General features: G+C 39.4%; 1 protein-coding gene across 4 annotated transcripts in view; it reads left to right on the top strand.

The window, feature by feature from the left end:
- Positions 1–3420: 3420 nt before the first annotated feature.
- gabbr1b (gamma-aminobutyric acid (GABA) B receptor, 1b) overlaps positions 3421–15404 on the top strand; it is a 285160-nt gene continuing 273176 nt past the window's right edge. The window contains exon 1 of one of the 4 annotated variants that reach the window (XM_076754414.1): positions 3421–3754. In XM_076754414.1, the coding sequence (XP_076610529.1) occupies positions 3733–3754 (22 nt within the window). In that variant the 5' untranslated portion in view covers positions 3421–3732. The remainder of the gene's footprint in view (positions 3755–15404) is intronic. The other 3 variants (XM_076754413.1, XM_076754415.1, XM_076754417.1) reach the window with 3 other exon arrangements.

Genomic DNA, 15404 nt, shown 5'->3' on the forward strand with positions numbered 1-15404 from the left:
AACTGAATATCCCTCCTCTCAACCCCTCCCTTTCCCAGTGTGTAGGAGAAACTATGGTGGCCTTCAAGTAACGTAAAAAAGAGAAAGGTACTCTCTATGATCCAAATGTGATCTTGCCCCATAATTACGTCAAATTTTCAATTTGTTCAAGTCTTAGGATAATGACAAAATATTTGCAAAACTAATGATATTCCCATCAGCCTTAGCTGCACTTTATTGAACAATTACCTGATCACAGCAAGCTACCTTGTATTATTTATCATATTACCAGGCAACAATCTGGTGCATGCTCTGAAGAAACGACACTGTATGTACCCCTGTCTGCCTCTTTGCAAACTTTCTGTGTCCATTACCATGTCAATTCATCATATATTGTCTAGTTTAATGTCCAATTTGTCTAAAACTGTCAGTTGCTATAATTGAACTGCACAAATCAATCTGGATCATATTCATGACCTTATGAATCATCATGGATAGTTACACATTACTACCTGAGTACCATTTCAACAATGGACTCACCCACACCCAGGGAAAATCTGTTACAACTCCAGTCTTCCATGCTCTGTAGCATCCAGTGTCCTCCTGGCAGAAATCTGACTGAGTGAAAGAGGGAAGAGAGGAGGGGTATGCACCAGGTTCAGAAAGTGACCCCTTTTCTCTCCATCATTCTATCCAATGTACAGGCTCTCATGAACAAAGTGGATATACTCAATGCAAAATGTATGGTGGAGAGAATCTTCAAGGAGATTTGCATCATCATTCCGACTTGACTTGACGAGATACATTTCAACAATCTCACAATCTTCAGGGCAGACCAAACAAGGGAGTCAGGCAAGGAGAGACGCTGAGGGGTCTGGATGTATGTCAACATTATGTTAATACTTAATGCTAACACCAAGGTTGCAGCAGAGCTAGTCGGTAACAGTCTTAACAAAATGTAGAGTAAATATCCAGAGGCCCCAGTGTTTATTATTGATGATGATGATGATGTGTGTGTGTTTGCGTGTGTGTGTGTGTGTGTGTGTGTGTGTGTGTGTGTGTGTGTGTGTGTGTATTTAGGCTGCACACTCAACAGTGTCCTGCCTTTCAACAACATGTGGATATTCTGACAACAGACAAACATTCTAGACTTATATTATTGGAGGCATGCCTCCTTCACTTCACAGTCACACTTCTCATCCACAGGGGTGACAGCTTTCTCAGCAACACACCACAAACAGTTAGAGTGGGCACTGTAATGCCTTCAACCATCATAACCAAGCTGTAACAGACTGGTTTAGGACCCAAGAGCAGAGCTAACTGAATCCGGAAGTCTCTGGGTGGTTGTACTGTGGCACACTGGGCACTCAGTGTGGAGCGGACAACAGATCCAGGAAAAGCTTGGTGATCCAAACAACAAACAGTTCTTGGGTTCAACAGGGGTGAGGTTAGAGATGAGGTCAGAGACAGAAGGTGAAGGTAGTTAGTACAAAGTACAAAGAACAGACAAGGTTGGGGACAGGCGAGGTCGATACCAGGTGAGGTTGATACCAGGAGATCAATCCGAACAGTAATGCTGAAGAGTCTTCCATGAGGGCGAAGAACAATCTGGCACTGAGTGAGCGGAGAGGAGATGCTTAAATATGGTGCTGATTGGTGATGAATCCCAGGTGTGCGTCAGGTGATTGAACAGGAGGGCGTGGCTGAGCAGTGAAGAGTGCTGGCTTAGCAGGTGAGCGGATGAGAGTGAAAATGGTAAGAGCTGACGAGTGTGACAGGAGTGGCACAAAGTTGTGTCCAAAGCCCCTTCCTGTTTTGCCTGTGTACTAATGACAGTCCCTCACCTACCACCATAAGCTTCAAATACTCCCATGTTCTTACCCTCTTACTATCAGAAATGGGTTGCCACAGGGGTCTATCCCTGGTCCACTACTCTTTATACACAAATAGCGTAATTCTTCCAAATCAGTAATTCATAATTCAATGTGCATTTCTTTGCTGATGATATTTTAAGTCCCAGGCTCTTCTCCACTCCAGCCGAGGCCCTGACTCATCTTTGCCTTCAATACTTTCCAATTATCATTCCTCAATCGCAGCCAAGTTTAAAATGCAGAGAAGATCAAGTACATGCTATTCTCCACACCACCAGTGACTCTGACTATCCTGCCATCAAACTTTAAATGTCACTCAGATTACTCTTGTTGAGTCATACACATTCACGAATTTCGCTTGATAGCAGACCATCTTTCGAGATTCATATTCACCATTTGACTCAAAAATTAAAAATCAAACTTGCCTTCTTGTATAGAATTAAGGGATATCTGACTTCTTCTAACTGTAAAATTATTGTGCACTCAACCTTCATGCCTGCCCTTGACTATAGAGATATTCTGTTTCTACTGTGTCTGTGTGTTCTTTATTGTCATGCTGCCGCATCAACACTTCAGCAGCTAAATCCTGTGTATCATTGTGAATTATGCTTTATCACGGTTGACAAATTTGATACTCATCATTGTTCTCTATATTTACACAGTTGATTGGGCTTCCATATAGTCATTAAGAAATAGCCATCTCATGTTATTCATCTATGAAACTGTACTGTTGTAGCTTCCAAGGTACCTCACATCTCTTCTCTCACTTAAATCTAGTAACTACAGTACACAATCCAGTAACTACTTACTCTTACTTAACCAAATAATACTTACTTGAGCAAATATCTTGGACTTACCATGGACAATAAAATGAGCTTTGAACAACACATCACTGACATCCCAAATGCTTCCAACAAAGACTTTGCCAGCTGTAAACTCAAAGCACTTTCTGTTGCCCCCCACCTTCTTTTGCTGTTCTACAAAAATATACTCTCCTCTACTTTTGCCCCTGTTTTTTCACCATGTTAACTGCCTCCATTAGGAATAGACTCAAATTCATCACACACCACCTATCCAAAATAATTGACCTCCCCCACCCAACATCTCAGACCTCAACAGCAAAGCCCTTGCAGGCAGAGCATACACCACGGACCCCACACATTCACTTCACCCATTTTTCACACTACTTCCATCTGGTCGTAGGAACAAGTGCCTGCCCTGGAAAGGGTACACTTTGGCCATTGTATTGTCTCCTCTGTCATAGCATCAGTTAACAGAACACACTGGTACTTCATTTGTATAGGTAGTATGTGTATAGGTTTGTGTGTATAAATGCGAACATGTTTGATGTCTTTCATGTAGTTGTGTTGTGGTGGTGTATAATGTACTTATTTATGTGTTTATGTGAGGCTCTGTACAGACTGTGGCAACAAATTTCCTTGAAAAAAGGACAGTAAAGAACCTATCTATATACTATGAGAGACTATAAGAAAAACTGTAGTTTCTGGTAGGATTGTTTAGGGTTAAAATTAGTTTGAAGTCCTACTAAATGAATGCAACATTTCAGGCTGCATCCCTTAGTGACGTCACCAGAGTGAGCGAGTCGGGTGAAAGAGGGAGAGAGCCACAGTAAGAAACGCCGTCAGTGCGTGTGTCAAGCGTGTGTGTGTGTGTGTGTGTGTGACCAGCCTACACAGAACCGTGCTTTTTGAAACAGTACTACAACAATCAGAGAGCTGACAGGATTTCATTTGGGCCACGGAACAGGCGCGTTAAGAGCTCAGCTGAATGCGCTCCGTACAGAAAGCACTATCCACTCACTGCTGCAGACATTGGCGCTTCATTTTCTGCACTACCAGTGGCAGTCGATGGGAATCTGTTAATGCAACTGGCGTCTAATATGCGTGAGTATGACTCTCATACAGTATGTGAATAATATATGACATGTTGAACTTTGGTTTTAATGCTGTTGACATACACATGACATGTGTATTGTAGCACCATAACGGCTTCAAAAATACAACACCTGCACACATTTGTGCACTATTAGTCCATAGCTGATTTCACACAGTTTTCAGACAAATTTAATATTGCTTCATTGCTTGCTAATCATAGGGCAGTGGCAAGCTGCCATGTTTTCACACTTCCATACTGCTGTTTATCGAGTCTTCCATTCATTTTAACATCACGCTTTTGCTAGCCCTTGCCTTGTAACCATTGCTGGTGGGCACAATTTTGCGCTTGCACGTGCGCTCCTATCACCCGCGCTCACGAACTCCGACGCGCTGTCACATACGCGGGACCAGCGTCAACCTGTAGGGTACGGTGTGTGAATGTGTGTTTGTGTGTCATCCTGAGACCTCAACGGATCTACAGTACAGTAGGTGTAGGCGCCGTGGTGTTGCTGTCTTCATAGTGATGTAGTGTGGTTCATTTATATGGAGCTTTTTATTTTTTTTCATCTTATTTTATTTTCAATGATTACCTTACTGAGCAGAAAATCATGAGGATCGTCGCTTAACCTAATGTGAACTGCCACTGTGACCAGTAATGTTACAGAAGATGCGTGACACTTTCGTCGTCACCCCTCTCATCACAGAATGTGTGTGAGAATCTACGGGAGAAACTACGTGACGTCTAAGAACTGTCTGCAGTAACTTTGTTTTGCCAGTTATCACCAAATAACACAGCTAGCGTCCATGTCAATATAGTTAAATTAGACAAGGGGAAATAATATAATCTCTATGGCTTGCCAACAGTGAGTCTTTAATTATTGGGCTTAGTTTTAATTGTAGAGTGCTGATAGTGCCATTGTCATAGCAGAGGTCATTATACATTCATATGCCATGATATCTTACAGGAAGGGGGATAAATAGGCTAAGGATATAGCTCTGAATTAGCAAGCTTTGACCAAAGATAGTTGTGACCAAATGAAATTGGGATTATTGGAGCCACAAGAGCCTCAAATTTTACAACTTTTGCCCAGTTTTTTTGATACCATGTATTTCAGGTATCAACATCATCTGCAAAAATTTTGCAGACTTGTATAGAGGTTCCCATAACTCAGAGTTTTCCCTGAATATTTCTAAATAATGTGGTCCTTAGCTGTAAGAATTGCGTAAAGTGGGTACGGCTTTAAAGTTGATAAACATATCAATCCAAAGGCCGTAATTTCTTTTATATATAAGATGAATAGTCATGGCACAACAGCATCACAAAACTTTACACCCAAAAACTAAGGACATTCAGACTGTATAATTTGTCTTAAGGGATTTGAGGAGATGAATGGGATTTTCACAGCTGTTATATGAAACAGCCATACTGCAATCCATTTTCAAAGTAAATGTAGCGTAGGTTCCGACCAGGTATTGTTGGAGGTAGTAACAAGCTATCAATAGCTGTAATTAGTTTTAATCACAGCTAAACTACACTTTTCAAAGGATTAGGTGATGAAGCACAAAAAAATCTAGCAGTGTTGAGAAACACAGTATGATGAAACTTATTTTCAGCATCTCCCAATCACAAAATATTTGTCAGTCTTTTAATCTGGTTTAAATGTCAGAAAATGGCTGCATTATTGTGGCCCTGGCATCATCATATATCATGACATAGCCAACCAATCATTTAACGTCTTCAGAAAATCAGTAATCAGTGCTCCAAGAATTGTTACACAGCAGGCTATTTAAAATTCAGTTGTCTGGTACATTTCAGAAAGTGCAGTAATTCAACACAATGTCATCCAATTAGGGGTGGGCGATACGGCAAAAATATCATATCACGATTTTTTTATTATAAAATCACGATTTCGATTTTATCACGATCTTACATGTATTTTTGAGACTAATTTGCAAGTTTCTGGTCAGTGCAACCAAACCATTTCTGTATGTAAAACAGTCCTAAAAGAAAAAAAATCAGACAATTTAGGCCAAAGAACCTTTCTGAGCAGATTTTAATTTAAATAGTTGCAGTTTTGCCAACATGTGCAAAGAACGCAACCATACTAAAAGGCAAACAACAACACTCTGATAAAGTGCACTCTTGCAACATAAAAGGTAGCTTTCAATAAACATGAAACTTAGTAAAATATCAATGAAGACATTACTGTTTGTTTTCTTCAACACAGTCATTTTAACAGGATTTAAGTGTACCAAAACACTAAATAGCTTATTGAATAGGGTCAAATAAAAATGCAAACTTAAGTAACTGTGGTTATCTCTTTTAGTGCAACAATTTTGAACAAAAATGATCAAACTGCAATGTCTATAACCTAATTATTAAAGATCCAGCAGCTTTAGAACATATTACTGTTCAGATATCTTCTTAGAGTTTTTATCTCCTTCTAAAAAGGAGACATCATGACAGATTCCTATCACAGATTTTTAGCCAGGAAAACCATTTTGTCAACTTTATCTGGCTTGAGAGTAGCCCTTTGGCAAGTTACTATGTTGCCACCTGTGCTGAAGACTCGTTCTGAGGGAGCGCTTGTTGCTGGAATGCACAGATACTTTTGAGCTAGTTGGCTAACTCGTGGAAAGTTTCCCTCATGGAGTTTCCACCATTCGAGAGGATCCATCTCACTGTCTGCATTTGGTGTGGAAAGATAGGCCTACATTTCCCCATCTATTGCCTCTCTAAGAGATGGGAGGGAAGTCAATGTGCCAGCTGCAGATACAGCACCTGAGATTTTTAAAAAGCTGGCTAATGTTTTCTTTTTTGCTTTCTTTGGTGGTGTTTGTTCTTCTGCCTCAGGACTCTGTGATGTGGATGGGAGTGGATGCTGTGCTTGTACATTCAACATGGACTCCAGCTCAGACACAGCTCTGGCTTGTACTCCCTCTTTCTTGTCACTGTCAATGTACTGGGTTTTGAACCTCGGATCCAGAAGCGAAGCCATGTCCAGCAGGGCATCAGTGATGGGCTCCTGGTACTTTTCAGTGAGGTAGTTGAGGATAGTTGTCTTGATTGTGTTTGTTAGCTCACTGTCATCATCACTGAGGTTAAGGAGGTTGACTCTCAGCAGGTGCAGGACTGGCTTGACATATGAGATGCTCACATAGTCCTCCCCTGAAAGTGCATCAGTGAAATCTCTCAGTGGACCAAGGGCCTTCTTAACGCACTCCATTACATCAATATCTTGCCATAATGGTACTAAGTGTCTTGTCTTCTTGTCGGCCTTCAGGACCTGTGAAATGGCCTTTTCTTGGTCCAACACTCTCTCAATCATGGCAAGTTTGGAACCCCATCGGGTTGGCGACTCTGTTATGAGTTTTTGTTGAGGTAGTTTAAGTTCTGTTTGAGCTTGACTCAAATCCCTTTTCTTCTTCCAGCTGAAGGAGAATGCACTCACCACTTTCTTGCAGACAGATGTTGTGCGAACAACTCGAGGGTCTTTGGCACTTTTTTCTAAAAGAAGAGGAGCATGATATATTAACTAGATGTAATGATAAAATTAAAATAAAATCAGCAAAAGGTACATTTTAATCTGTGATTGTTTAATATTATATATATGTTTATATTTCAGAAAAAGTGATTATTCTAATGCTATATTTTTTCATGAAGTAATAAAAAAACATTTCAATAAAATGTTTTTTAATCATAGACTAATGTAATAAATTACTTTGTTCTGTGTCCCTAGTTTATTCTGAAGTTAGCAGCAAATCATCATTAATAAGGTGCTATTATTGCTTGTTTTAACCTATTGCTTATTTTTTTTATCTGATCCAGATTTGTTAAGCATCTTACGCCCCATCTTTGCATTATATTAATTTATTTGAAGTTCACTCACCAATGGCTAGGTGCAGTCTATGCCCAAAGCAGGGCAGACGAGTCCAGTTGTTTAGTTCCAAGGCCTTCACCATGTTAGTCCCACTGTCTGTGGTCATGCAGGTCATGTTCGTCTCTTTGAGTCCCCAGCATTGAAGAGCGTCTCTCAGCCCTTGCGATATGAGCTCTCCCGTGTGATCTTCTGGGAAATATGTTGTTTGCAGAGTCGCACTGCAGAGCTTCCAGTCGTCAATATAATGAATGGTCAGGCTCAAATAAGGCTCTGAAGTGCGGCTGGACCACAGATCACTCGTTGTTGCGAAAAACTGGACGTTCTGAACTTTGCGTTCAATCTTTTCTCGGCATTCAGAGTAGAGACGTGGAATGGCAGTGTTGGAGAAGTATTTTCGGCTGGGCAGCTCGTACCGCGGGTCAACTACTTTGAGCAGGCATTTGAACCCCTCGTTTTCTACTGTCTTGAATGGAACCATATCTTTCGCAAGATAAAAGGTAACTGCTTCTGTTACCTCTTTCCACCGCTTGCTTGTCTTCTCATACGGAGTGCCTTTATCAAATGCCTGTGTTAACGTTGTCTGTTTGGGTCTAGCTGCTGCCTCTGGCTGCGGTGCCACCGGCGATCCCCTCACTGTTTGGCTCTCAGCATACTGTTTAGGGTGCTTTCTCTTCAAGTGATTGAACAAGTTCGTCGTGTTGCCATCCGACGTGCGAACCGTCTCTGTGCAAACTTTGCAAATTACTTTTGTTTGCGCTTTGTCATTTGGGGAAAAGCCAAACCAATTCCATATAATGGAAGTGGAGTTTTTTTTAGCGACCAGCTCCTCCGTTTGGCTTTCAGCCATGGCTTTCCATGCGGCTACCGCTACACACACAAACAAGGAAGCGGGTAAGAAATTGCGTCCCTGCCCGTAATTCGCTATGATTGGTCGGTCAGGTTGACGACGTAATACGTCTGGTGTGTCGGTGCATCAGCATAGAGCTGCAATTAATAGCATGTGACCTAGACGATCCATACGATCTCCTCACCTTGGCAGATCGTCTACACGTTCTAATCCTTCACGATCTAATATCGTCATATCGCACACCCCTACATCCAATATATTAATTGATGTGACAAAACTAGATTTGAAAATAAAAATGAAAAGATTTTTTGGTGCCCACACCAAAATACTGATGTCGCAGTTCCCCACAGTCATCCTGCAGTAAACTAACAATTAACAGCAATTCTTAACAGCAAATAAAACATTTCTAAACTGAGTTTAATGATCAGTCAGCACCATCTGTAATAAAAGACAGAAAATGAGACATCTGAGTATTAGATTTTTGTTTCTTTCATATGAACACAGAATTATAATTAAACAAGTATTGTTTTGCTCTTGAAGCTACAGTCAGTGGTTTGATGCAACAGACAACACAACCTGTCTGTGTTTTCCCATAGACAGTAAATTCCAGCTGATCCAAAGCTTTAACTGAATACATTTGCTATATATGTGTCTGTACTGAACAAACACAATTAAATACATAAATTGTAAAAAAGTCTGGGAAAAGTTGACGAACACCATCAAATTGCTCTAAAAACTTTCGTTATTCTACAGAGAATTTTTGTTAATATACAAATATTTAATGCAGACATCCTCTGCATTTTTGCAGTTTGACTGTTGTAGAAGAAAAGTAATGATTATAAAACATCTGTGGAACGTTAATCCATCCACAAGGACTCCCCATCCAAGTACAGATTTCTGGATGTAAAACACAAGAAAAGTATGCAAATTACATTCAAATTACCCTCTTTGAAAGGTCATCAACAGTATCTTGACAGCTTTAGGCTTTTATTTTATGTGATTATCCAATCTATTTACAATAAGCTGTTAAATATTGGTTTTACACTGTACAAATTAGATACATAATACGATAATTGCTTTTCGAAAAACAGTTTTAACGTCACTACGTTTTTACGTCATTACCTTAACTGAACATTATTTGACAGTATTACAAGCAGCTCTCTATCTGTCTTTATCTGTAGGTCTTTCCCATGAATGTATGGGGTTTTACTTTATATAAACATTAACTGAAGGTAAGTAAATGCAACTATCCAATATATCTACAGACTTTTTTCATTAGTACACAGGATTACAAATGTACAAAAATCACAGTCTATGTAAAAGTACCTTTGTATCAACTACTTTTTCTTTGAATAAATATATATATTTTTCTGCTGACATTTTACAATGTCATCCAATCCATTCACTGCAGGTCCCCATTTGAGATGTATGAGATTTCATTGTGTATAATAACCAGAATGTTTCAGAAAATTACATTTTAATGCTTGCTTTACAAAGTTTAAGTTACAGTTACAGTTACATTCAAAGTTACAGTTAACAGAATTAATTATCCAATGAACCACTGTATCGAATTATTAGAATGGTCTGAAGCTGATTAACCCTGAAAGAGCTCAAACAGAATACTTTTTTCTCAGTAAGATCACTTCAACAGATGACTTGCATGTTGCATTATAACAAAGGGGATCTACAGCCAATTTTAGAAATTATACATGTTTTTCCTCCGGTCTTAAATGGTTAAAAATGTTAGTGATCATGAAGAACTTTCTCCTATATCCAAAAACTAAAGTGCTAAAAATCTCAATTTGTGGTGTGATCTGATATAATGTCTGTAGCTTTTCCAAAAACACTTAATTGAAGAAGATGTTACAGGTGGCACTGAGAGCACCTAGGGTATGCTCTCTCTTTTCACATACATTTTCTCTTTCGGAAATAAAACACAAATGTAGAATAAAACTTACGTTTTTTTTTTTTGTTTTTTTTTTAAAATTAGTTTTATATACATTGTCTTTGAAGGAGCCTCACTTAATACATGATGGCATCACAAGTTTGAGTCTTACTTCTTTGTGGCTCACAAATATTCGAGTTGGGACTAAGACACATGTCAAAGTCACAAGCAAGTGTCAAGTCTGAACCTTCGAGACTCAAGCAAGTTAGGTCGAGTCATTGCTAAACATCAACAGGATTGTATTGTAGTGATGTGTTAGCTGTGAACGAAACGGCTCTTCGCACTGAACAATCGGGGCCGGCTCCTACCTGGGACCTGGAGCCGCTTTGTTTTTTGTTTTTGTCTCTCAATTTTTTTCTGTTCAAGCTGCATGTGATTGGTCAACTACATGATGTTTGGTGGCTTTGTTGTGTACGCCCTGAGCAGGAGGGGGAGGGGCGGGTTTTATAGACACAGCACACACACACAGACACATAGCTGCAACAAAGACAAAACACTGGAAAGGTGAGAAAATGAGTGACTGCAAGAAATGCAGTAAGTTTTGTACATTAGTAATTCATTTTACTCAGAATTTTACATTATTTTTGGTAATAAGTTAATTTAAGCAACAATCTTAGAGCCACTTTGGAGCCAAAGAGCTAGAATTCGCATCACTGTTTTATTGACAATACCACTGCTTATCAATACCAATACCTAGCTATACTCTTTTCAGTGCCATATACAAAACAAAGAAAAAAAAATTATCAGTACTTTTCTATATTAGATTAGTCATAAATTTGTTTTGTTGATAAAATCTCAGACAAAACATGATGATAGGACTAATTGTTATCAATACTGCAGATGTCTGGTAATATTGATAATACTAATTTCTGTTTCTGTTGTCAGTTACGTAATGGGATTATGGGGGGATACACTACATTATGTAGTCTAGTGTATTCCCCAGTCACTATGTTCATGAGCTGCTCTTATGTTTTTCTTTGCAACCTGAAAAAGCCTAAAAATATAGGCTGCGCTGGTTACATTAGTTTAACCTACTGACATTTTAAAATTACCTATTCCATTAATCTAGACATATGTAATAGCATCTATTGGTATGCTGTTTCATCTTTAAGCATTTTGTTATTTTTCCTTTAATTAGGCCTTCAATTAATAGTTTTCAACATAGAGAATAGTAAGCAACATTAAATAGTTGATATGACTGATATTAGGTGTGGAGGGTGACTAGCATGTGTGGATGGCCATTACATTTTTAAAATCTTTGTCTCAGACTCTGAATGTCAAAATAGATTACATACAATGGTTTCTCACTTTGTTTTTATTATGTCCGCAAGCACCTACTGTATTGGCAATTGCTCAGATTATGCAACAAATGAAACACCATTTTCAAACACCATACCATTTTCTGCTGTGGATTGTGCAGACTAATACATTCATTAATTCAAAACACTGAAATTTTAATTCTCATCAAGGAAAAATACTATCTTGTTTTCCTGATCCTTCAGTATTGCAGCTGATTAGAGAGAGGGACAAACCATTTTGCTGTAACTTATTAACACTGACTTTGTGATGAAGCTCTGTCATGAAAACCTGTCAATTCATAAGCTGTTTTGTCTGAATCAGAATCTTATCTAATCTTATCAGGATCTTATTTTGTCTGGTAATATAAGACTCAAGAAAGAAATCAAGAAAAAGTGGTATGCAATAGCTAGTTCCAACATGAGGGTTTCGCTGCCTGCCTGGCATAACGTCAACCATAGCCCTGAACTGTTGGACTCCCATTCAAATCCCATTCCACAGGGGTCAGCCATGTAGATAGCAACAGTCCATTGTAACTGTAACAAAAAATCTGAGGTCGTGGAAAATTTAGTCTAGAACCCTGCATGCCCATCTCATGTGCATATAAAGGCAAAATTGCTGCCTGCCTAAATTCCCAGTAATTCTTAGAAGTGTAAGTATTCTCTGGACCTGAAATTTCTTAAAATTCGTTTCCGTGTTTGTAGAGCAACTACAACAGAGTGGTCAGGGCTACTGCACATTGCAGACAGCTGCTAAATGAACAGGCCGGCCTGGGTCGTGCTGCGTAGAACCCAGCAGCAGTTTCTGTAACTCCACTTGGCTTTTCATGACTGAGTGTGCCTCTTGCATGGTAGTGAGGCAGGGTTTGACCATGGTCAAGCCTGGAATCTTGCCATAACCATGTAGACTGTGTGTGAAGGCTTGAGTCTTTTAATACATGACATCATGTAGAAAAATATTTTAAGAATATGGTAATTCTTTTTACTTTACTCCCACAATACTGCACTGTACTTTGTACTTTCAGGCCAAGGCTGGTAATGCATGCATATTGAAATCATGACATGAAAAAGAAAGTCATTGTAGGGGAATCAGGTCACTAAACCCGTGGGTCTAAATGTTTGCACTTGTTAATATAAAAAGGGGCACCAACTTTCCTCAGCTCAGAAGGATTTTATTTATTCTTTTCTTTAAATGCTGATTTAATAATAATAATTAACAAATTAATGGGAGATCACTCTCATCATCTGAAGCGCAAGCTCTCGATACAGGGATCGTCTATTTCCAGCTCAAAAGGACACTGTCTGACAACAACCTAAATGAAAAGTATTATTTATTTGACACAATAATGACAATGGATATGAATAATGACTAATATGACAAATAATATGGATTATGAAACAGAAACAACTGGATGAAGAGGCTATAGCAAAATAATAAATGAAAGAGTGATAGTGAGAAGTAGTTTTGAGGAAAAATGAGGACACAAATGTATTGTTAATTTCTAGAATGGATGACTAAGTCCAATGAAAATTGAGATTATTATAGTCTACGACGCCAACTCTTTGTTCAAATGCAGCATGAAAATGCCTACTTCTGTGCCAGTGGTGCTTCGGTGTTGGCCTGTCCTGAGCGGCCATGAAGGGAGGGGGCCCCAGACTTTCTGCTCCGATCTGAGCTGTGATCCAACAGGGGAGAACCAGTTGAACCGTGGTGGAGAGCCAGTGTTGGACAGACATGCTTCAGGGGTTTGACCTTCGGCGTCAGCAACAGACAAGTAGCGTCTCTTCTGATGGCTATTTGACCCAGACAGATGGGTTAAGGCTGGCTGCAGGACTTCGGTCCAAAGAGGTTGATGGCCGTATAGCAAAACTTCTCGGTTAAAACTAAAGTTGAAAACACTTCCGATGGCCGGTCAGAAACTTCTACAAAAAGATTATTACATGACTGCCTTAATGGTTAAAGAAGAGTTCGGCTTTAACTCTGAAAAAGTTATGTGGTTTAACGTGATGAGCAAAAGTAGACAAAAGATTAAAATAACACATCAATAGGCGGGCAAAAGACAACCGATGAGCAAAACTGAAGTTACAAAAACTAAAGAAAGACTAAAATGCTGAAAAAGTGGCGTGAGTAAAGAACAAGTAAAGACTGGTCTCGAACAAAGAAGTGAGACCAAGGAGAGACAAAGAAGATGTCCAAGAAGACGTGTAACAAAGAAGAAAGTGAAATGGAAGTCAAACAAAGAAGAAGTAGTGCTTGACGCACACTGCAGGGCGTATAATGTCGTCGCTCTGGGGCGTGTCTTGTGACGAACAGACCTTGCGCACTTAGGGCCTGATTTGCTAAAGCTTTGCGTGCGTAAAAACGTGCGCAAAAGTGACAGCACGCGCAAAGAGATGATGACGCTGATCTACCAACCGGGCGCACCCAGGATTGCGTCTGTCAATCGGGCAAAATAACACGCGCTACTCGTTTTGCGCTTCTGCCTTCATGAATATGCCATATAGGCGTGCCAGCCAGAACGCGCAAAAATATTGGGCGGAGTAGATGCAAATAGAATCATTTTGAGCACACAATGTGATTTACCAAACCTGAAACTAATTGCGCTGATTATTTTTGCGTCCATATTTAGCACGTCCCCACGGCATTAACCTTCTCACAGATTGCCCCCCATATTGCATTCCTCCTTGTGACGGTCAAATTCCTTTGCTGTAACTCAGCTATGTGCTTGTTTGACTCCTGTACCAGCACCTCCAATTCCATGGGTTCGAATTCGCACGCGCAAAATCTCGCGTAAAATCCTCATTTAAATAGGGAGGGCTCAACTACTTTTGCACCTGTAGTCAATTGCGCTGTTAATCTTAGTAAATCAGCCGCAAGCCCCAAACAGGCAGCACGCGCAATCTATCCATGTGCGCACGCAATTTAGCGCTCTTTATTTGGGATCTTAGTAAATCAGGCCCTTAGAATGATTGACAGGGGAACGCTGTGATTTCATCTTATAGAGAGAAAACATTAACTAATGATTGCGGGCGATGGACTCATCTGCTTCTCACTATGGTCAATCACATATATTTTAATTAACCAGTTTTCAATGACATTTCAACATCGTTCACAACATGCATCAGACATCTTTTGATGAATAATGACAACATTCTTCAATACTTATACTAACATGTATGATAACTAATAGCATAACTAACTAATAGAACAAAGAAACAAGGAAAGGCAGATTATATTTGGTGAATAAAGCATTAATAGTTATGAATGTCTCATGTCACATATCTAAAACGTAACCGCTTCTGCTCTCTAAATGGCAGTATGGTTCCATGGTAGAAACTGGATAAAAAAAAGGATTATGAGAGCTAAGATCATAGTTTTGTCATTTTACAAGCTAGAAACACAGGAAAAACATTGATACCATACAAATTATGAGTTAAGTGCTGTAGGAACATCCAAAATTGAATCAAACATACAGATTGCATTATCCTGATGTGATAGAAAAGAAAACACACAGACACACAAAACAGTTTGCTACAGGAATGTCTGATTTACAACTTGGCAATGTTATTTGATTCTGGAGTCTCTATGAAGACATGTTACTTGTCCATCCTGACGATTTTAACATCCTCAACTGGTGTGGAGCTATCAAGAAAGAATTAGCATAGAATGTCAGGAGGTTTAATATTGCTA

This window comes from Chaetodon auriga, chromosome 17, assembly GCF_051107435.1.
Source record: "Chaetodon auriga isolate fChaAug3 chromosome 17, fChaAug3.hap1, whole genome shotgun sequence".
Classification (NCBI taxonomy): domain Eukaryota; kingdom Metazoa; phylum Chordata; class Actinopteri; order Chaetodontiformes; family Chaetodontidae; genus Chaetodon; species Chaetodon auriga.